Source organism: Falco biarmicus, chromosome 4, assembly GCF_023638135.1.
Source record: "Falco biarmicus isolate bFalBia1 chromosome 4, bFalBia1.pri, whole genome shotgun sequence".
NCBI classification, from domain to species: Eukaryota; Metazoa; Chordata; class Aves; order Falconiformes; family Falconidae; genus Falco; species Falco biarmicus.
In genome coordinates, this window is record NC_079291.1 from 107,520,229 (window position 1) to 107,544,174 (window position 23,946).

Here is a 23,946-nt window from a genome sequence, read left to right on the forward strand (position 1 = left end):
GAAAAAATTGGAAAACTATCAGTTAATGCCTATATTTTTAAGTTAACTCATGGATGCCTTCAGAACCAGGATGCTTTGATGGAAAAAAAATGTTTTGCAAATAAGCAAACTGCTAAGCACACTTCTTTCTATCCAATTAAGACACAGTGTCTGTTCAACTTTATTATTATTATTATTGTCTTGCTTTGTAAATTCCATTTTATTTTGCTTCTGTGTTAATGGTGTAGCCATAAAAGTCAAGCAGAGCAGAAATCTGGTTTATCTCCTGGCTGTAATATAAATGCAGTATGCAACTTAATTTATTTTATTCCATCATAATGCTAACGTGCATTTTTAGGAGATTAGCTTACCTAGATAATCAGCTTTGAAAACGAATGTCGCAGCTAAATGTGGCAGAAATCGCTGCCAGTTAAAAAGACCTGAAGGTAGTTCTGTAAGGAAAACTGGACAAATACTGAGAGCGTTCTTAGTAGCAATAAGCTGCTGTAGGCAGCATCCACCATGCATCTCTCATCATATGTATGGAATATTGGACAGCATGCTTTAGAGGAAAAAATGACAACGATCTTCCTATTTTTTCTCTCATGAGTCAAGAAATAGATATGCATTCATGGATTCTGGGCTGGATCTGTAACAGCTACCAGAAATTGGACTCTGGTTCTAATAAGCCTGTAGAAAAATAGCCAAATTGCTTTTCTTCCATCCTTGGCCATACATTTGATATGTTACAGTGCTTATGATTGATTGCAGTTGCATGACCAGTGCGTGCCTTAGCACGCAGTTCTTACCATGCTTTTCTTTTCCCTGCTGACTTACATAACCTCGTACAAGCATTAGGGGTTGATCTTCAGCCTGTAATTTGCCTACAGAAGACTTGTGGTTTTTTGGAGGTGCAGAGACCTGACGTTTGACCCGATTCTTAAGATTATGCCTGTGTAATAATGTACAGAAGTTAATAAACTCCCACCTGTCAGGAGGTGACTGGGGAGTCATTGCCAGTCATTCCCCTGCAGGGTGACTGCAGCCGTGGTCTTTCCAAGTTTTTTCAGAAAGCTTCAGGGTCCCTTTGTGGGCCTTTGTGTTTAGTTCGTTCAGAAAGAGGACACTCATTTCCCTGTTTTCCGTTTTCATCTGCAGCATTTCAAAGCCATTTAAAGGTTTTGTTTTGTTTTGTTTTTAAAGCTGCCTGATAAGGTTCCCAAAGAAAAGGACCTCTTTCACCACTCCTTGATCTCAGGGGAGCTGGAGGCTCATGGTGTGTGGGAAGGACGCAGTTTGTGCGTTATTAGAAGACCAGCAAGAAAAAGTGCCACAGCGAGCTCAGTTCTGTGGAACTGGCATCCCTAAGATTTGAGACTTGTGAATGCTTCTGTTAGTCAGATCATGATTTTTAGACGCCATTAAATCATTATTATTTCCCATCCCTGTTTCTGTTCCTCCTCCTAGCTTTGGGGTGGTTCTGACAAACGTGATTAACTGTCCTCCTCCGAACCAAATCCTACACGTTTTGAGCAGTAATGGTAACGTAAGGGGGAGAAGCCCTTTGGAAATCTTTTCCAGGTTAAGAGTAGAGGGTACTTGATTTTTAGCACATTAATCCAAATAAATATTAAAAGGGCACAGGGATCTGAACAGGCAACTAGAAGAATTTACTCTTTATCCTAAACCTGCTGGGGTTTTTCTCGATCTCTCCTTCAGATCCCATTTTCTCTCCACATTTTGCATTTTCTTTCCCAAGCCTTATGTCACAGCATACAGGTGCTCCTTTTACTAGGATCTAAATACCTGGGTTGATTGAGATTTCATTGGAAAGAAACCCCTTTCCACAGGACTGGCGAATAGCTGATGTGAAGACCCTAGGGTTCTTGGGTTTTTGCACAAGCAGAAATAGTTGGCTAGAGTCAAGTCCATGATGCTTTCCTTTAATTAAGTGGCATTCCCTGAGGAAATGCGCCGGGATGGCACAGCCCTAGCCCCAGGGGATGCATTTGCTCATTTGCTTGTTCTCAAGAGCTGGTTGATTGTATTAGTATATAAATAGATACAACTAGGTATCAGAATGAATAGCTCTTGAATTTGGCCACTTAAAGCTGCAGTTTGGGTTGTTTTCAGTAACAGAAATTACAGCTTCTGACTTTCAAATGGGATGAAGCTAGAGTGCAAAAATGCACTGGAGATTTGGATGACCTGGAAGTATGAGATGTCTAATTTACAAAGGAAGAATGACCTATGGGAATAACAGGAGAATGTATCTTAAAGATTCTAATATTTTGAGAATCCCTGGTAAACTAGCAATCTCCCAGTAAATTAATGACAGGTGAGATTGTTTTCATTTTAGGATGTAGTCTATGATTTTACTGTAGGCAAGCTTGTTGTTTGCTCTCTGTGTGTGTTGAATACGTACAGAGAGTGAATACATATAGATGCCAGTTTGCATTTATTAATAGATTAAGAGATGTATTGCAATTAAGAAAAGCTTAACGGCGTAGTATTTGAATGGAATAAATGTTCTTCCTTCTCTGAATCTGCTGACTACACAAAGCACTTGCTTGTTTGGCTTGCAGGGCTCAAACGGAGCGGTGTAACAGCAAATGTGGCCGTTTGCTTTCTGCAGTGCTTGTGGGGGATAGGCACATGCTGCCGTGGGAAGCAGGCTTGGCAGCCCAGTGCCATCTGTAAAGTCACACACTTCATAGTCAGCCCAGTATCTGAGGGTGGCTGAGCACATGTGCAATTAAAGTGTATTCACAAGTAAAGAGTTGAGGGGCTAAAAGCAAATGATGCTGCGTTTTCTTTTTCAGTGTTTAATATAGTTTAGGAAGAGTGTCCGTGTTGAAATAGGTCTGTGTCATTCTGTTCCCCTCAGACAGCAAGCACCAGCTCGGTGGAATCGATGCCAGGAGCAGATGGTGGTGGTGTGTTTGGAGGGGTAAGTAATTTGAAGCTAATACTTTCAGTAGAGCAAGGTGGGGCTAGGGGGGTTGCGGGTTGTATTTCTTTTGTAGCAGGGAAAAAAATCGGAGATACTTCAGTCTAGCAGTTTATATTCTGCTGTCCCTTGCTGCAGCTGTGCTGTCCTTAACTTCTTGGCACAGTGATACCCACCACTACTTGCAGTGTTTGCAGCGTCAGTGAATTTAAATCCTCCCCTTCCAGATAAATGCTGCTGGCATGTTGTGAGCCTAGTTATGGGGAACCTACGTGGAGGGGTTGGTTGTTACATTTGTGGTACTGGGGGATTTTTGTGGGGTTTTTGCTTGTTTTCAATTCTGATAGCTACAGTGAATGCTTGCAGGGAGGAGGGCAAAGAGAAACAAGGAAACCTAGCTGGTTAACACTGTCATAATATGTAACTCGGGATTTCATCTGCGGAACTAAATTTTGGTTAACACTTCTTTCATAGCGTGCTTTTCATGTTTCTGCCAGTACAGAGGAGGAGATGATAGTACTTTCATACATCTCTGGCCTGTAAGTGATTGGCCGCTGCAAAAGCAAAATATACTTTCAAAGGTATTTTTCATTTTGCTCTGTACAACGTCTGTGACTGCTGCTGAGGCAAACTCATTTTGAGTCCTTGATAAGGTTTATTTTTTCACATTCTTTTCTCTGCCTTCTAAAATCTTGTCTAAGAATAATAGATTTTCAGGAAATGGCTTAGGGTCAGCTGAGTTCACTGATAAAAGCTCCAACAAGAAGAAACAACAACTAAAAAAACCCCCTTACCTGCTGAGACTTACTATAGGATATTATGTATTAACATGGCCTTTTTAATTACAAAGGACCCACTTTGCAGGCTTTTCCAGACCTCTGGCCAAGCATGTAACCTACTGGCAGAGTTTACAGAGCATCAATGAAAAGCTGTTAAACAAGCCAGCAACCTAACCTATACAAACCAGAGCTTATTAAAAATCAGTGTTTGTAATTAGTGTACTCCTTGCTGTTAATTGTCTGCTTGCACTTCGTATTTTCCCTAAGCGATTTTTTATTTATTTGTAGTCAGTTTTGTGATTAGTGCCCCTTTTCCTGAGTTACAGATGCTATAGTGAGCTAGCTGCTTAATGAAAAAGATGTTTTATATGGTACTTAAAAACAAACACATAAAACATACTGTTGGTCTGAAGTTTCTTAGGGAAATGTAAATTTTAGTTGTAATAAATTTTAGATCTTTGTAGTTGGTTATAAATAGTTGTGTCAGTGATTCGCATGGTATATCTTAACACATGAAGTAATTTTCCTTAAGTTGTGTATTTGAAAAAAAAAATCTAGTTCCTGAGATAGAAAAAAAAAAATACGGAGCTGATCAAAAACACAAACTAAAAATATCCAAAATTGTGTAGTATTGATTCTGGGATCTCATTCTGCTGTATTGTAGCAAATGGATAACATCAGCGTGAGCAGTGAATTCAGCTGTTGGATGCAGCTTTAGAATATATCAATTTTTAATGATGACGTCCCTGTAGAAACATCTCCATGAGTGCATGAGCAAGTGCACTCTATGCTTAACAGCTTCCCCATGCAGACCACTTGGTGGTAGTGGTGGTCAGCAAACGAACATCTTCCTGTGGTTCTGCTGAGTCTGCTGAAGAGTCTGCTGGGGTTTTCTTCAGTCTCGCTCGTTAGCGTAACCAGACAGTGAAAACCTCCTGCAGGAAGCATAACCTACTTGCTGTGCAGCGTTGTGGGAACAGTTTGCTGCGCTGCACCGGTAGCACACTTTATACTCGACCTATATGCACCAGGAAAGTGCAAGCTAGTGGAAGGTTGTCTTGCATGTAACCTTGCTTGTAACCTCTACTGGCATAGAGAGAAACAAACTAAACAATTTTGCTGCATTACAAAGTACAAAATATACCACCTAATTTAAATTAATTTATCATGTATATTCAGCGTTTCCAGAAACACCTGCTGATGTTCTGCCCCATTGCGGGTGTCTCTAAATATGTAATTTGTAAATGGAAAATACGCAGCTGTATAAGCATGAGAAGAAAAAGATTTGAAACCCCTTTGTGGCTCCTGCATCCGCCCATAGTAAGAGTCTCATCAGACCATGTATATATTGCATGTACAGCATTGAGGCTTAATTTCTACCTACTGACCCAGACAGAATGAAATATGTAGCAAGCAATAAATGTCAGAACAAGTCTCCTGAGCCCATTGGGTTTTGTGCTGGTTCCTACCACCTGTTCGGTGTTTCTTCCCAGCTTTTCAGAAGCAAACCAGGGCTCCAGTGGTCCACTAATGATGTGATGCCTGCTTTCCTAAGCAGGCCAGCCGCAGCCTTAGCCTTGCAGGCCCTTAGCTCTAGGTGTGAGCTGTACCTCTCACTGGGGCATAGGCTCTTGTTCCACCAAAATGTTAAAGTTGGAGGAAACTGTCAAGATTTAGTTAGATGCAGCTATGGAGTAAAAGCAAATTAGTGGTCAAAACAGCCCAGTCTGAAAGGATTTACTGTAGATCCTGGCTCTGAACAGATTTTATGCAAGTATTTTCCTGTCAGACTAACCAGCTTCAAAACAGAGCTGGGTACACCGAGACGGATGAGAAATATGACAATTATTCAAGTGCCTTAGTACCAAGATATTCCAGCTTCAACTGGGGCAGCTTTGTATTAGCTTCCCTCTTAACACAGCTTGTGTAAGAAAGGACAGGGTTGCAAAGTGACTGTTAAGTTTATCTTTGACGAACAAGGTTTGTGGATTACAATGCACGTCCTTGTTTTCTACAAAAGCCTCTCTGTTCGGATGGTGTACAGTTAAGAGCACATGGCAAAGTCAGCTTCCTGAGCCATCGCTGGGTGGGATGGGGGGACTGCCCATGCAGTGAAGTCTCATGGTTTTCACAGGGGTGGAAAGAAAAAGGCTACTTAATTCTTTTCCAGTGTCAGTGGTTAAATAACATAATATTGAATAAGTCTTTCTTCTGTAATCGCTCATTGGAATTTGCCAAATCATAAGGAAAATACATTTTCATTTTATTATCTTTTCTACAGCTGCAATAGCAATCCTTCAAACTCTTGTGTTCTCACTGTATTCTCATAATGTTGAGAAATATTATGAAATGTTGCTGGTATTCAAACACTTAAAGACCTCTTTATGCAGGGCCTTTTTTGATTAGTGAAGTTAGTATTAAATGCTTGTTGTGTGCTACAGCACAAGTTAAATTATAATGATCTAAAATAACGGCTTATGCAAAACTGTCATAACAAATCTTGCCCAATATAAACCCAGTCTGCTTTCTTTCCTTTGTCAAATATGGGTCATGTATTTCTGAAAGTGAACAGTATCCAGACTGTTTCACATTGAGGAGGGAGCCAAATACGAGATCCATTAGAGGAAGTATTCAACTTGAGCCTTATCTGTGTTACAGCAACATGCGTATGGGTGATGATGGATATTCCTGCCGAAGGACAAATCAAATTAACCAATTTCTACACCAAGCAGTCCCTTCAGTTCATGTTAGAGGAACTTCAGCATGTTTCCTTTGCAGGCATGTGTAGATATCAACTGAAAGCCAAAAACTGGTTTTGTTTAACATTTGTCAAGATTATTTTCCAGTCACAGCTCAGGAGGCCTTCATTTATGCTCTTGCTATTCCAGGAACACTAGTGAAATTGTTGTGAACATAAGAATCAAAAGACTGGTTATGCTATATGCAAATTTTAACTATTAAGAAAAAAATAAGCTTGGCTGGTGAGGAAGTGCTCTGATCTAACAACTTAAGGGGAACCCTCCCTGGCCAGTGGAAGGAAGATCAGTCTTCTAAAAAATTAAATAGCTTTAGCATCAAGATCAGAGTGAAAAACAGATGACTTTAGCCAGTGTATGCGATACAAATAAAAAAGTCACTCTGTAAATTGCTGTTGATCAGTAACAGCTTTTCAAATCACCCTAATTATACGCCTTACTTGGAGGGGTCTAGTAAAGTCTGAAAGGAATGTTTTTACCAGTGATTCATCTGAGGCATTGTTCAGTTGGTGTAATTCAATGTTGTACTGGTTACATCTGGTTCTTCACAAGAAAAGTGAAATACAGCACTCCGCTGATGTGTGTGGGAGGACTTGGATTTGCAAGCATTCTGTTTTGCTGAGCAATTAATATGGACATGTATGGTGGTATAATAGTGATTTTCCTGAATGAACGAATCTGTATGACTGTGCTTCACCAAGTTGAATTGCAAAACGTCCTATGTACTTGTATACAAGTTTGAAACGTTGCTATTGCAGCTATAGAAAAGATAATAAAAACTAAAAGATCCGATCCAATTAGAAGCAATTAGTTCTGGTTTTGTTGTGTAATGCCATTACAAGCCCGGGTGGTTTCAATTGCTCTGCTGAAAGACAATTTAATTGTTTCCCTCTGTAACCTGGGAATGGCAGGGCAGAGACCCAAGGAAAGATGGGAGTGGTGTCAGCTTTTAAAATTTGATAGTGTTTTTTTTCTTTTTTAATTGGCCTTGAAAACCTGTAATAGTGACTTCTGCAGGTTAGTTGGAATCACTAAGGTGAGACCTGAGGGCAAATGACAGCATTTCCCTGGCGCTGGTGGCACCTGCATGGTGATCTGTGGGCAGCCTCTGCTAATTGTAATTGCTGCTGCCTTTCCTCCCACCCTCACGTGCCTGCATCTGCCTTAAAAAGAGAAATTTGAGCCAATTGTTCTGTCTTAGGTGGGCCTAAGCTGTGACTGAGTGTGCATGGGTGCTTTAAAGGGAGATGGGGGGTGTTGAGGAGCCCAGAATCTGTGTAACCTACAATGGGCCTGATCTTTGCCTGGTTGGTTTTTCAGAAAAAAATGTAAAATACCTCTGCACTTTTGGTTTAGAGGAAATGTCCCGCTAGTCTGTTGAACGATTGTGTCAAGCAAACAAAAATGAAGAGTTATCGAACCTCTGTGTTCGAAGAGCTGTGCCAGAGGAACGTGTTCCAACCCCATCCTTCAGGCTGGGTGTCCCGGCAGATGCTGCCTTGCTGGGGGTGGCCCGGGCTTACCCCCCAGGAGCTGCACATACCATGCTGACAAGGAATGAGGAACAATATTTATGTATTTAACAAAAAAGAAAACAAAACAGAGGGTCTGCTTGAAGTTCTGTGGGAAGCTGTATTTTTGTGAACTGCACGTTGTCATGTTAGTGGTCTTCAGTTTATCAGAAAATTGTACAATTGTTTAGCTGTACTGAGTGACTTGTATGTAACAGCTCAGGTGCATAGCTTCAGAGGCTGAACTTGCTTGGCTTTCTAGACAGCTGATGGAAAGTGTCTTCTGCCAAGAGCAGCTGATAGCAGGTCCCTGGCGTAGGCGTCTCTGTCTTCCTGAGGAGCTTTATCATCACAGGCTGGGAGGGAGCCTGAGGAAACTCCTAAATTAAGCATTTGTAGTTGGGTCGTGCAAAAATCCACTGTCAGCACCACTTGCTTCCTCGACCGAGCTGCTTCCCCCCAAACCTTCGCACCCTCTCCCCACAAACAGCAGTTTACAGCGCGCTTACAAAGTCAACGTTTACCTTAAGCAAGTCGCGCTGCAGCAGGGAGGAAGAGGTGAGGGCCAGAAGGAAAGCACTGAAGAAGCCCACGTTGCCCGTTCCTCCTCATCCTCACCAACAGACAGTGAGGGGAGGTCGGTCCATGGCACAAGTGGGCAGGGAGGGACTTGAGGCATCAGCTTTAGCAATCTGCAGTCACGTAATGCAAGCCCAGAAACCCCCGGTGGCTCGGCCGGCCGGCCAGTTGTGGGTTGCCAGCAGAACCAATGTCAATCCTTTCCTAAAATGGTGTGAAACCCAAAGACCACCTTCGTCAGTAGGTCTCTGAATTGTTGAGTAATCTTTTTTTAAAAAAAAAAATCACCTAGTTTTACTTTTCATTTCAGAGTGATTCCTGTAGGAAATCTTCCAAATCCAAGCGAGACAAGGAGAAACAGACCTGCAAGAGCTGCAGCGAAAGCTTCAACTCCATCACTAAAAGGCGACACCACTGTAAGCAGTGTGGGGCCGTAAGTATCAGAATGCACTGAGCTTTCTAGTTTCTTCTGCAGAGACTGTTGAAGAGAATTTATTTCTTTTTTTTCAGTGCAGGAACTAAGATGTTCTCATTTGTGGCAGGTCATTGACAGAGCAGATATTTCCACTTGCTCTGCTCCCTGGGAATCAGGGGAAGAAAGAGCAAAATTCTGGTTTTGCCTAGTCTGGGGCTGTTTTAAAGGCAAATACGGTGCCTCAGTGGATAAAAAGAAAGGTGGTACTTTCCCTGGGAAGGTGTGTGTATCTGGGGAGGGAGCTGTCCCCTGTATTTTGTTTGCAGAAACAGAATGGCCTGCTGTCAGCCTCATTCACACAGCAGCTCTTTCTAGGGTGGACAGCTGAATATGCAATATTAAAGATGGGTGGGTGGTTCTTTCCCTAAAGCAAAGTTGTTGAGAATTGCTTGCACCAAAGTGATGTCCTCCTCCTTGAAAAGGCAAAAGAACCCAGTCCTAGAGATTGAAGGCCAGGTTACTGAAGGCACTTGGCCGCTCTTCCCCAGTGCCCTGTGCTGAGAGCTGAATTCTCAGGTGTTTTTTTGCAAATCACAACCACAGCCAAGATGAGATTGATTTCTGTAAGATGACGTGAAACTTGCCTTCTGCGGCTTGAGTTTCATGGTTCACTGTTCCTAATGTAACTAATGTTATTTAAATACCATTATTCATTTGAAGTGGAGATAAATTTTCAGCTGAAGAGAGGCGCAAATATATATAGTTAAGATGTTTAAAGAAAACTCAGTCTCAGCAATTGAAATAAAATGACTGTGGAGGAGATACTTTTGCACTGGAGTTGGGATTATTCAACCTTCTGGGTTTGTTTTTATTAATAACTACTAAAATAATGAAATATATTTCTGGAGGTTTAAAATATTCCATTGCAAAGCTCAGTATTATTAAAGGAATTACATAATAGCTTTCCCGCCATGGACGGTGAGATAACAAAATTACTTTATTAATAATTTATTGTTAAACACTTGTTGGTTATGCGATGTTCTGTGATGTGGCAATAGCATTCAAATTAAAGAAGTGAATTCTTCTCGAGGAAAGACTGTCATGTTTCTAAAAATGGTAGCTTGCTTCTCTTCATAGAACCCGGCTTCCCTTAACACTTGCTGAACTAAGGCAGTTGCCTTCGTACAGTAATTAGCGTCTTGCAGTGAAGCGTATGATTATATGTACTTGTACCTGAAGGCTGTTTGAGGTGTATTCTTGTGCAGTAAATTTGGAATGGATGTTGATCCAGGCTGCCTGCCCCTGCCTTGCATGCCAGGGGAGCAGCTTCTCTCCCTGGAGCAGCGGTGCGATAGCGAGTGGTAGCGTCAGAGCTTAAGTGTGAAAACATGTTCCCAAGCTGCAGATCCATTGTTCTTCACGAGCGCTGGTTTCGTGGGACTGATGTGTCCTTGTATGATCTTGGCAGCTGAGGAAAGGAATCAAAACTTGTTAATTTGGCATCAGACAAAGAGTTTTAAATGGATAATATATCAGACTGTGCTTTTAAAATGGTCGGTCAGTTTTGGATTCCTCCGTTCTGTCAGGCTGAACTTGATGCCTAGTTGATGAGGAAGTCAGCCACCTTTAGTCTGGAAATCAGCCCTTCCTAGGCCGTTTTTTGATTGGCTTTAGAAAGCACTAATTGCTTTGTCATCCTAAGCCCTTTTTGACTTACAGAGGCTTATAAGAAAAGAAATTCATACTTGTGTGGTGTTAATCATAAAGTATTTCCCAAAAGGCGTATGTTTTCTTTAATTAGGTATTTTGGTATGCAGCATGGGTTCACAAAAAAATAATTATTGATGAAGGTAAAGAAAGTAAATATTATATTGGTCACTCTATCTTATGCTTACATTAGTTTTCCGGATTTAACTTTAATAACAACCATTCTGCAAGCCATTTTCTTTGGAGAAGCGTTATGTCTTAATGATGGCTAATAAAGCACCATCTTTCTGATACAGGTGATCTGTGCAAAATGCTCTGAGTTTAAAACACTTGCAGATAACAGCCGTCACAATCGAGTGTGTAAAGAGTGTTTTCTGCAGTTACCAGCAAGCCCATGCAGCCCTGGAGTGGAAGCAGTCGGAGAACAAAAGAAAAGACTAGCTGTAGAGGTACAGTATTTAGCTAAGAATTTTTGGTGTGCTAGCTGCCCTTGTGAGTCTCTCTCTTCTATTATTTTTTTTTTAAATGTAATTATTTAAAACAAAATTTATTACCTTTTTCCCCCCCACCATGATATTTGACCCTCTGGCCTATAATTTGTATGGAATGTGCATGCATCCTGAATGCTGTTTGTAAATGGCAAGCGTTCATTGTGGGATGCTGATCAGACAGGGATGCACACAGATTTTGCAGCTAGGTTTCAGCTTTCAAAGTAACCAAAAAAAGAGGAAAAACTTCTGGTTTGTTTTTGTTGTGGGGCATTTCAAATCTTGAGTTGTGCGCAATAACCACTGGCAGAACTTGACAAAATAAGATTTGCTTTTTCACTTTTACACCATCTAGAAGATACTTTTGCACTCCTTATTTCACATCCTGTCAAAATATTATTGAAGGGAATTTTTTCTTAGTTGATTGTGCAAAAGTATGGCATCCTTCTGAAAGACTGTCAGGATTCACAGAAACTTTCTGTAACCTGCTATAAGGCAGACTCTTTTCTCCAAGACTTCACTTCCAGAAATGATGCTGTGTAAACTGCTGCTTCACAATTGACACAGATGTCAACAAGCTTTATACCATGATAGCAGCACATCCTACCCTTATTTTTTACAAGAACAAGAAACGTGTTGGCAAACTGATTTGTTTTATCCTCACCCACAACTGAACCTTCTCTTACCAATGCTTTTTTTAGACTGTTGGCAGAGCTGTGAGTATCGTTGCGTGCCATGCTTTTCATGGACCACCTTGAAGAAAGGTTTTCATTTATTTTACCTGTGAAATACAGCCAGAAGTCACAGATATGTAAAAGAGGACATTCATCTCTGTTGAAAGTGGACCCACAGGGACATCAAATTCTGGAAAGACACACTGAGACACAGAGAACTTAACTTCATTGCAAATCGTCCTTCCCCCTGATGTGCTGACCTACCACCATTCTGCTTTGAGCATGGCATGGAAAATTAGGGAACAATTGTGGCCTATACTGAAAAACACCTTACCTTGAAAAACATCTTTCTGGAAGCTACCCCTCAGTGCCATCAGACTGCCTTCAGCCTTGTTATACCCTTCATGAGAACAAAACTGCATGGAAAAGAGCTAGACTGAGCAAGAAACGTAAACCTGCCAGTGCATATCAGAGCTCCTGTAATAAATGCTTCCTCAAATAGTCTTTTTAGACCCTGCCCTGCTCTGCTTCCCAGCACATTATATTTCTTTCCAGGCTACTAAATGTACCTACACAGGTAAAATTATACTAGCATCGTGTCCCAGAGTGAACTCTGCTGCTCAGGTGCTTTGTCAGGTTTGTACCCAAACACATCCAGAATCTCAGAAATACAAAGTAGGGTAAAGCTAGAAATGCACGTTGCCCTTCCCTGAGCTACCACATCTGCAGAGTGCGGAGAAGATTCTGGATCTGGAGCTCGATACCATCAAAAACTGCAGATACACACTACAGCTATGACTGCAGATGATGAGTGCTTAGAATGCATCAGTATAGTCTGTGGTATCTCATAATAAACTTTCTAGCACTGTTTAAGCAGAGCTGCTTGCCAGTAAAGTGAAAATCTACAGCTACCCAGCCCAGAGTTAATCTGAAAAGCCAAAAAGCAAACCAGTGAAACGTGACCTATGGCTTTACTTTAGAAAGCAGATTACAGCAGAAAACTGCAAAAACCAAAGGAAAAGAGTCATCTTTCCCTCATACACTCAGGCTTCTAGCCTTCTGCTAAATCTTCAAAGGATCAGGTAAAATGCAAGAAACTAGGTGTATAAAAAAGAAAGATGAGAGCTGGTCTTTTTCTTTCCCTCCTATTTACATTAAACTTTCTTAACAAGCTTAACAGCAGCTGAGGAGATTGCCACTTTACAAATGTTATTAGCAGATGCCAGAAATTCCCAGGAGACTTCCGTGTAGAGTCTGATATGAAAAGGAGTTTTACTTTTCTTTTGCTTTCTATCAGAATACAAAAATTTCTTTCAATCTTTTTTTTGCCTTAGTGCTCTCTGATTTGGCTCACACCTCTCTGCATCCATGCACAAGAGTATCCATTAATACACCTTTTGCATTAATTTGAAATCATCTCCCAGGCTACTTTGCTAAGCAAGAAACTAGCTGCATCATCTTAATTACTGTTCTCAATTTTCTTGGTGGAGGTGGAATTTAACTTCAAGTCCGCTGGGAACAGTAGCTCAGCATCTGCCTGTATTATGTGGAATTGTGCTATTTCTTGACGGTATATAATAATGACTACACTTTTGTTCAGCTATGGGCTATCCAGCATTTGCCCTACAATATTAATTGACTCTGGACAACTTGTAAGTATTTTTCATACTTAATTCTAAGTATTTTTGCCCATGTAAGCATCAGTGGAAACAGCCCTTTTTTCTTTTTTCTTTTTTCTTTTCCCTCTTTTTTTTTTTTTTTTCTTCATCCAGAAGCAAAGCATCTTAGCAGCCGAAAATAGCCTCTTCAGCAGCTACCTCCAGTTCCTTGAAAAAGGGAAGACTTGGTACAGAATGTGGGTGACCATCCCCAAGACTGAACCTCTTGTTCTGTATCTGCAAGGAAGTAGCCAGGTAAAATGGCATTCATGAGGGTTAACACACAGGAAAAAGAGAAAATAAAAAGCCTAAGTTTAAATATGTCAAACTGAGAAATAGGTCAAAGGATTTGGCTTGGTTTCAACAACAGAAATTAACTTGGTATTCTGAATATAGCACAAAGCCTCAGAGATTTCAAATTTCCTTGTTATCTGTAGTTACTGCTGATATGGTTGTGAGCAAATATTTAAGTTCATAGCTTAGCTTTTCCATTTTTCAACAACAAAGGACAAAACAAGGATAATTTGCTTATGTTTTGGGGTTATTTTGAGGTTTCAGGCAGGTATAGTCAAAGGTTTTATTACCTTGTCGTTAGGGAAAGCACTTTCCTCTAAAATGTATAGAGCTGTGAAGCAGTCTGAATATTACAATTGCTGGTTCAAGATTTTATTCTTTTTTAAACCTAGTTCTGGGCCAAGGGGATGGAGGAATTTGTGGGAATGTAGAAGTTCTTCGGCCTGAAAAATGGACTGTGTTTGCTAAAGCTCCTTGTCATAGCATCATGTGATTTTTTATCTTTATTTGAAATAATTAGCGTTAAGCATTTTTTTTAAAGTGTGCTGTTGAAGCTAACTAGCATTTGTGTGTGGTGAAAGTCCAGTACAGAAATGCCCATTTCCATGACAGAATATGCAAAATAGAAGTATCAGTCATGCTTCCTCAGTGCTGAAGGTAAAGAATGACAATGCTGGAATGAGATCCCCCATATCCAATTTTTTATGTGGTGTTTGACACATTTGTGTACAGCTTTATCTCCTGGGTCAGACAGAAAAAGAAACGGGTCCAAATTCAGCCTACCATTACCCTGCTATAATTGTAGTGCTGTGAAGGGTTTGCTTTTTATTAACCTCAGTTTGTATGGCTGTAGCTAGGGGCAGTCTGGGAACTAAAGACTACCAATGATTTTATAAAGCTATTCAAAGTAAAGCTTACCCCATTGCAAATGTTCAACAAGAAGTACACGTTGTCCTTAGAAGTGTGTTCATTTTGCTGCTTGTCAGCAAGAACACCTCTGGTTTTGAACAAGCGTGTGTAATGATTTAAGCGTAGCGTTCAAAGAGACTGAAAGCCTGAATCTGGAGCTCCAGGCACAGCCCACTTGGCTTCATCTAGGACTCCAACCCCACACTCGGGTAAGCTTCCAATTCCTCCTGCAGGCAGCGAGCTGCCTGACTCTCCTCCTAGTCAACAGGAGATGCATGACTGAAATTACAAGTTGGAAAAGCAAACAGCCTCAGACAAAGCACAAACTGAGTGCAGCAAACCCAATCTTTACATCTCTCTGGAGTCAGAGTCTGGGGAAAGGAAAAAAAGCTTCAAAAAGCAAAGCAGAGAGAATGGCTTCGCTGCATTAACTTTTCAACTGATGTGAAAGCTGTGCCTTAGGAAAGGACTAGTGCAGGCTCCGTAGCCTGTACAAAGTAGAGTCTCTCACACAGGCAAGCTTGGGGAAGGCAAGTGGGAACGGGGAGAGGTCTAGATTCTTTGGTCTTCCTCACCCAGGAGCAACGTGTCATCTAAGAGATGACCAGAACAAGGAGTTGAGAGGAAGCAATGCCTCTTACACAGTATGACCTAGAAAGATATTTTCTCTAGTGCCCAACTAACTGTCTCGGGACAACACAAATAATAACCCATGGGACGTAGATCAGCTGTATTTAGAGCATAGCAGAATGATGCTCAACTCCCCGGGGCCCCGTCCTGACAGTCATGCAAAGCTAGGGCTGGAAGCAGGAGGAGCATCTGTGCTTCAGATGCTACATTCTCTGCTCCATGTCCTGCCATATTTGATCTTTAGACTCTGTTGACATTACTGGTAAGATGCTATTTTTTAGGAGAGAGCAGTGCCTTGGGCACTGATTGTTGATTTTTATGACACTTAAATTTAGTGGTTAGCGCCCTCCAGGTGTGAGAGAAATCTTCCAGTAAAGCTGCAAGAAAGCATACAGGGCAAGGTTGATCTATCTTACATTCAGTAACTGAGCTCTTACATTCAATAATCAAGCCAGGATTTACTGTTGGGAGTCACCAGTTGCAGGCTGACACTATAAACAACAAAAATTAATCCCTTCTTCAAGGGCCTACCATTCTCCCTCGGATACTTTCTTCAATTTGCATCTGACTGAAGGAAAAAAAAATATGAAGTAAATCCCATTCTTTGATACTAACGCAACGTTCTTGTTAGTTCTGGTTTGCATAGTATACACTAGGCTTCCAAGAAAAATCTCTTCCAGAGCTGCTTTCCTAGTGGTTGAGCATCTGGAATCAGTCGGGCACCACTCTGGCTCGGATGTTACTTTTCCAGGTGTTCTGTTTTGTACAGCCACCTCGATGTTATCTCACAGACATCTTTAGGCCTGCAAAGAAGCATTTCGGTGCCTAAAAAAAGACATGCCTTCTGGGAAAAATACTGGCAACAATGGTATTAAAGGTCTTGAAACACAGACCAAGCGAAGCATGACTGTAGGAGTTTGAAAGTTGGGAGATTATTTTCAAAAAGAACAGAAAGAATAGCACCTCTTGGGAAAAAGGAGTAAACCAAGCTGAAGCTGGAGCTTCTGATACAGTAAAAGCCATCACAGCTTCTGTTCTTTGCACCCCCAACCCTCACACCGAAGAAGGGATGCCGGTGCAGATGGAAATAAGTAAGACTCACAGGCTTTGAAATAGCAAGAAAACTGCTTTTTTGCTTTAGATCCTTGTTCCAGGAGAATGAATTAATCCCCTGAGTGTTCACGGTTTAAGTCTTGCATAAGGCTTTATGCATGAGGATAAAATTCACAGCTTATTTAGGTATGGAAATCATACCAATTTTATCTGTCCTCAAACTGAGACAGAATTTGTGCAGCTGTTTGTCACATGTATCTGAGTGGAATTAGAAGAGCTTGCATATAAGCAAAGACTACCTCAGGCTTAAGGCTCAGCAGTTTTACAGAAATGTGTCTTTCCAAGGGCTCCACCTGGACCTTCTGTCCCCATTGGCCTTGTAAAATGCTCAGCTACCTCCACAGCTCTGATACGAACTCACACCTAACTGAGAAAGGCACAATTAAGGAGTCCCAGCTAGCTAGAGAAGTAATGAATTTTGGAGAAATACGGAGGGTAAATCTAGTACAGCAAGAGCTAGTGTATACAATGATTACCAGGTTTGATCCAAGAAAAGATTTTGCTTTATAAATTCTGAAGAAAAATATTTCATTCATCATGTAAAGGTGAGTTACTCCTAGAAAGTAAGGGAGTAGCTGGTAGTTTGAAGTTGAGCTCAGGTTTTAGAGTTTTGCGGCTTCTCTGTTGGCCACATTTAGGTGAAGCTTTAGCTGGCCCTGCACGAAGCTCTGCCTGTCCTTCTACGTGGTCCTGCAGAGCTTTGCATCTTGGCTCACCGTTGCGTCATGGGAGTCTCTCAATGATTTGTGCAAGGCTGGGATTAGATCGTAAGTGGGTTGAGTGGGAGTTTGGTGGAAAACCCAGGGATTTTCTAAACCTACTCAAAAGTAGGAGGGAAAAATAGTAGTGGTCCATCAGTGGGTAACTGTTGTTCTGTATATTTGCCTAAGAGAGCTTATACACCTCAAATTGACACCCAGTGCAAGAGGGATGTCTGTGTGGAGGGGTGCATGAAATAGAACCGCCTGTATGGTGGAACTGGGCTGTCCGTTCCCAAATCTTAAGCCCTGGATATTGGAATGGCTCTACTAGAGCAATAAACAAATGCTGCTGTAATTACCTAGATAAATAACCCATTAGTATTATACTGCTTAGAGTCGGTAATGCTTGTGATTACTGACAATGTCACATATCTAGTAGACTTTTGTGTATCGCTCAGTGTCTCAAGAAAATGATTGAAATCAACCATAAAGCGGAGCTCTTTTCAGCGCTGGGTAGTTTGGTTTGATGAAATACTGACATCATGCAACCCTAGTATGTTGCATACAGAAGTATTTTTAAAAAACATCCACCAATTCAACCAGCCAAATCCAGTAGGCTCTTGAAAATGGAACATGAAATTTACCTCTCCGTAAGGCCTGTAAATCCTACTTATGTGCTCGACGTAGGGCCTGAGTTCCTTGTGGGTGCGGCATAGCCTCTGGATTTGCTAAACTCCAAGTAGGAGGGGAAGGGCTCGGTGGCAGAGGCAGTCCAGAGATGCTCCTGGTCACACAGGGTGACCTGGTTTGGGTGTGTGCTATGACTTGAGGCCGAGTTCTTCACCTGAATTTGTCAGTAGTGGAGCTTTTCAGAAATAATTTAAATGCCTTCCTTTTGGATCAGGCAGGTACAGAGAAAGTGGCAAAGGCATCATATTAAGAAAAGGGAGGAAGCAAGACCAAAGGCAGTCTGCTTAATTTGCCTGTGTCTGCACACGTTGGGTAGGTGTAACGTGTACAATTCAAACATCAGTTTGCTCCTGCACTGCACTTCTTGGCTACAAATGATACCATTTTTCATCGTCATGGGCAGCCTCCAGTTTCACATGTGACAAGTCGTAGTGTCTTTTTCTAAAAGAAGATTGGTGAAGCAGGCATGGTTGAGCTTGCATGTGCTCTTGTGCATTTTGCGTTCATCAGTCCCATATTTGCTTGCTTCAGCACTGCCATGTATGCAGGTCTAGAGCCACTCTGTACATGCCAGTTCAAACTTCTGCATGTGCAAGACCTCCCTGTTTATATGGATGCGGCTGTGGTGGCAGGATCTAGAACTTGTATACTACTTTGAAAACAACTGCTTACACTCAAATAGGAACTGAATTCTTTAGTGTTTGACCTAAAGCCACCAGAAATCTCCTTGAATAGTGCTTGGTCTTCAAGCAGATGGACTCTGGCATTTTTTGCGTAATAATAACAAGTAATAGATTAATAAATCAGGAACCCTGCATTGATTTCATAAAACGTTGTAGACATATTTTTGACTCTGTATTTTTTTGCCCTTTAGTTAATGTATGTGTTTGCATTGATGTGAGCAGCTCTGAAACATGAATTACTTTAGCTGACGTGTTAGAAAAGTAGAGGGGTTTGCCATTGTTCTCAGAGCTGTGGTCCCCTTCCAGATTACTAAATCATCTGAATTCGGTCTGGGGCGACAAGAGTGACTTTGTCACCTCTTTGTGGGATGCCTCGTTAGCTTCGGTATGAGGCTGCTACACAAGTAGCTGCTATGACAGGCGACAGCTTCTGACAGATGCTTGATGTCTGTGTGGTTTAAACTTGAGTTTGGAGACCCGCCTTTGAAAATGCTTTGCTGGCATCAGTTGGAACGAGTGGCTTGGTGATGGCACACCTTGCCTTGCTAAAGTACATCTTCCCCGAGAACTCAGTAGAGGCTGGCTGATGCTCAAGATGTGACTGTTAGAGAGGTGTGTTCCACAATCTGAGCTTCAGCCTCCTTGACAACTCTGAAAGGCATCATAAATAACTCTGTATTTCATAGTCACTTCCCTGGTCATGGCCTTTGTGTCTCTCGGTGTCCAGCTCTGCTTATTTCTCTCCTCTGAATCAACCTTACAAATGTCCCACAAGGTTCAAGAGGGGTTGCACTGAACTATTCTCAGCTGGATTGAATTGCCTGTACCTAATGCAACATTTTTTTTGTTAAAGGCAACATGCATAAGTTATGTGAAATTATAGGAGAATCCCCATCCATGCATGCCACTGCTGGATCTGTATTCTTACTGCAAAAGGGAATCTCTTAAATAAGAAGAATAAAAAGCACCGATAAGTCATTGCCTTTTATTGTTTTGAGTCAAGCAGTCAATATTGCCTCTTCTCTGTTTTCTGTGCTGTAGTACTGAAGGAGGAGCTGAACGCACACGTACTCTGGAACTGCATCAATGTGCTTATCGAAGTGCGCGCGTGTTCCCCCGGCGGGCAGGGTGGCAGGCTGGAGCTCTCAGCCGGGGGCACGCACCCAGACACCCCACTTTGGTGAGAGTTGTGACATAGCCAGAGCGTGTGTGCCTGCTGGCCATGTCCCAGGTGTAGGGTAATGCATCTCCAGACATGTCTTACTACTTCGAAGGTAGTTCTAAACTGTTTGAAACAGGTGGTTTTTTTATCCCCCGGAGAGGAAATCTTTTTTCCTGCACAGCATACCCCTGCTTCTCCCATTTCAAATACTGCTTGTTGCTGACTTTTTGTATTTTTCTTCTTTAGGATGGACGGAGCCTACGTCCTATTCCTTTGCTGGGATACGAAGTCAGTTTACCAAGTTCTGGTGAGAAGTTTGAAGTGAAGCATGTTTTTAAGCTTTGCCAGTCCCAGCAAACTCTGTATTTCAGTGCGGAAGATGAAGAACTGCAGATGAAATGGATGGAAATTCTCACCAAAGCAGCCAAAGGGGAAACTGAAGATGTAACTGAAGGGCTTGGCAACCCATAGAGCAAGTTCTGTTTAGTTTCTTTGCTACACGCTATAAACCATCACTTGAATTTGGTATTCATGGCACTTTGGAATCTGTATGGCTTTATATTTTCATGTGTCTGCATAGGAAATTCAGTGGTTTCTCTCCTTTTATTGTACATTTCTCACATACGGTAGTTACCTGGCATGTGTTATGTTAAAGGAAAAGGTAGTTGTAGTTGTTGGTGGTGTCGATGCTGGTTTTAAAACAAAAGACAAGGAGAAAAGCATTAATTTTAACAAAGCTAATGGAAAACCATCAGTCTCTTGTTTTCCTAAATGTATATTTTCCAGTCCTTTTGATTGCTGTTCAGTGCAGGATGTGTATAGTCTGTGATTAGTTCTATAAATGCTGCCTTTAAGTTAAATGTTGTAAAGGCTTGTGCTGGCCACTGACATTCCGTTCTCTGTCCTTTCTCTCCTGGTAAAAGGTCTTTGTGAAATGTGAGCAATGTACTGAATATTTTCTCTTTGCTAAAACTATGTCTCTGCTATTTTGAGATGACCTGTTCACAAGACAAATACTGTAGAAGGGACTTCTAAAAATGACTGCAAACTGTGCAGAAAATAACATTAAGAAGCCTCATTGATTTTAAGCATTTATAATATTGTTTTGTTTTCTTTTGAAACCAATACCTTCCTTCCTTCTATTTGAACCCATTTTGATGTAAGTGAACAAACATTTTATACTGCAAACTGGGTTGTGATCAATAAACAAGAACATTTTTAGTACACACAGTACAAAAAGGCGACTTTTTTTGTTGTATTGGTTAATTTAAAAGTGACCTAGGATTTATTTATATAATTTGTAAATAATGTTTCATAAGTATTTCAAGAATTTTTAAAAGATCTCGGCTAATTAACAGGATTTAGTGCATAGAATAAGAGATATTTGTATGAACTGAATTTGTAATTTAATTTTTTTTGTTCACCTGTATTTGTCTTATTTTCAGACTTAAGTGCTTATCTAATTAAATAAACATTCGTGCAGGTAACTCCTGAGCCAGATTTCCAAGGCACAGCAAGCTTTAGGTCAACATTTAATATAGGTTTACCAAAAAAAAGCAAACAAAAAAAAAAACAAACATGGAAAAAAAAAAAAAGTGGCATGTCTGTTCCTAGTGATAGTAAGCATGTAGTACTGATAAAAATTAAATAAAAACTGTCACAGTACTGTATTTTTAAATGGTTTGGTTTAACTTTTGTTTCCTCTTCAGCCTTCTACATTTTCTGATATTGGTAGAAAGAAAGAACTGCTTCATACAGCCAGAGTTTGTTAGGATTGTTGAAAATTAGCGATCTGCATCAGTGAGTATTGTTCTTACCTACAGAAAAGAATTTGGTTTTCTTCCTTGCTTGGGCTTTGGTGGTTTGGGGTTTTTTTTATGCTGGTGAAATACATCATATGCCTGAAGTCCATGATGCTAAAAATCAGAGGCCATGTATTTTATTAGCTACTGGTAAAATTTCATGAGACTTGCATCTTCCCTCTCGTCCCTACCTGCCCTCTCGAATCAGTTAGCATGAAAGATTTCTTGCAGAGTAATTTTTATCATATAGTTTATGAAAAAAACCTCAGTGTGTGTTATTTTCTCCCCCAAGCTTGCCTGAAAGTGTAAAGATGTAGAATGCTTGTCTTGAAAATTTAGTCATTTTGTAATATTTCTGGTTTGGATTTTTGTTGGTGTTGGGTTTTGTTTGTTTTTCAGGGTTGGGGTTTTTTGTTTGTTTGCTGGGTTTTTGTTTTGTTTTGAAGTTTTTCCTCTGTTACTCCACTTGCTTTGTTCCTTTTCTTTGTTACCAAGAGAGCAATGGGAAGGGAGAATGGTAAACCAGAACAAAATTAATGCATCTGAATATATCTTTCATTTTCTATTTTTATTAACCAAGAAAAAATCTTTAGCATACATTTTTTGCAATTTTCCTCCATTCTTTTTTTTAACTATGTCAAAATACACATGTAATGACTTTATATTCCTCAGTTCACCTTCTTTTAAAAAAAATAAATATAAAAAATAATTTGTAGTGTGCCTGCAGTGTTAACACATGATGGCACCTGTGGGCATTGGCGGTACGGTTCTCACGGAGCAGCCTTGTTTCCAGCTTGTCTTTCCACTTTCAGGGGCTGTGGCAAGGAACGTGCCTGGGGAATCTCTGCTTTATGACTAAGCCCCAAACAATCAAGAGCTTTTATAGTTTCAAGCCAGCAACTTAAACCTTGTCTAGAAAACTAATACAAGTCCCTTGCAGAAGATTCCAGAGCTCTGTCCGCTCTTGTTTGATACACCATGAAAATGCCCAGCCTAGAGACTGAAAGGAAACGGGTGATGGTGTCAGAGCTTGGGATCTCATTCCCTCGGTCATGGTTGGCAACGTTAGTGGTACTTCTCCAACTTTCAAAGCCTGATTTAGCTCCCGGTGGAGCTGAAGGACAGTCTGTTGGCCGCAGCTGAAGCTGCATTGTGTTGGGGTGAGTTACCGCTCATCCGTGTTGAGGCGTTGTTCAGGCTTTGGGTTATTCTTTCCTGTTCTTGGGACATGTGTGTCATTTATATAAATGAATTCAGCGGTATGAAGGCTGAGAACGTGATTCTGGGAGATGAATCTTTCAAAGTATCTGAATGCACATCTTTTAAGAATACGGGAAATAATCACTTCAGACCTCCTTCAATCCTGGTTAGTTCATGTGTCCTGCCACACCAAGGAAATAAGCTGCTTTCCCCCACACCCTTTTTTTTTTTTTTTTTTTAACTTATAAACACAAAAGAAAGCCTGAGACAGTGGCAGCCTAGTTCACATGATGATAAACAGGCATGCCAAAATTGCAGTCAGCTAGGCCAGGCAGGGGTCCCCGAGCTTCCAAAATCTGCATTCTCCCTATTTAATTTTATAGCTGTGCACTCAAATTCTAAACCTCAGTTGGTCCCTGGCTGGCAAATTGATATGGCTTTGGAGTGCTCTGGGGAAAGCATCAGTAAATGTTTTCTCTCACGCAATGCTCTTCCCTGAGCACATGGGTTTGATTACTGCCAGAATCAGGGTGCTGGTTATATGAAGCTGTAGTCAAGCCTCATTCTTAGTTTCTGTTGATGAAACTAGAATATTTTACTTAAATGACCTGTTGAATGAAGGGTTGCAACTGAGAAACTTGTTATGTTGGTCAGTGGGATGACAGAGGTGGCGATCAGTCTTTAGTGATGGAAAGCCAAAGATCTTGCAAAGCTGGATGCATACACCTAACTTAGGGGAGTATCTCCATTGCTGCCTATAGAACAACGCAAAGCCTGCGTGAAAGCCTACACAGTATGGGGACTAGTATAAGAAACAATTAAAATAAACTTTACAAGCATGTGGCTATAAAGAGCTTCATAGCTTTAACCTTTACTTTTTCTACTATCATTTCTGTCTGTAATATCTTAGAGATCTATTAATGTGTACTTACTCCCACAAATAATTGCATATGCAAAAAAAAGGGAAACTTTTATTGTGTCTTAGCTATTGAGTTAACGTAGAACAAATATAGTACAGAAGCCTCCCAGCACTTTCTCTGATCATCGCATGGGGTTTTTGTTGAATTTGCATAGGTTTTGAAATTAACATGTCAGTTTGGACCAACTTCCTATACAAACATGTTTTTCATGAACTCAGAGGTGCATCTGGTGTATTTCTCTCTGAGAGAGCGCCACATGAAATATAAAGAAAGGTTTCTTATGTCTACAAAGTTTTGTTGCTCCGGTCATCCTTCCAGTAAATCAATAACATGAATGGCTCAATCA

At 40.9% G+C, this 23,946-nt stretch overlaps 1 protein-coding gene across 7 annotated transcripts in view; it reads left to right on the forward strand.

The window, feature by feature from the left end:
* The window catches only part of FGD3 (FYVE, RhoGEF and PH domain containing 3), a 111,644-nt gene extending 90,740 nt beyond the window's left edge, over window positions 1-20,904 (forward strand). For 6 of the 7 annotated variants that reach the window (XM_056337109.1, XM_056337116.1, XM_056337111.1 and 3 more), the window contains 5 exons: window positions 2,867-2,929; window positions 8,865-8,987; window positions 10,973-11,125; window positions 13,611-13,751; window positions 19,925-20,904. In XM_056337109.1, coding sequence (XP_056193084.1) covers window positions 2,867-2,929; window positions 8,865-8,987; window positions 10,973-11,125; window positions 13,611-13,751; window positions 19,925-20,149 — 705 coding nt within the window. In that variant the 3' untranslated portion in view covers window positions 20,150-20,904. Of the gene's footprint in view, window positions 1-2,866; window positions 2,930-8,864; window positions 8,988-10,972; window positions 11,126-11,865; window positions 13,583-13,610; window positions 13,752-19,924 lie in introns of those variants that run through there. The other variant, XM_056337114.1, reaches the window with a different exon arrangement.
* The last annotated feature ends 3,042 nt before the right edge of the window (window positions 20,905-23,946 follow it).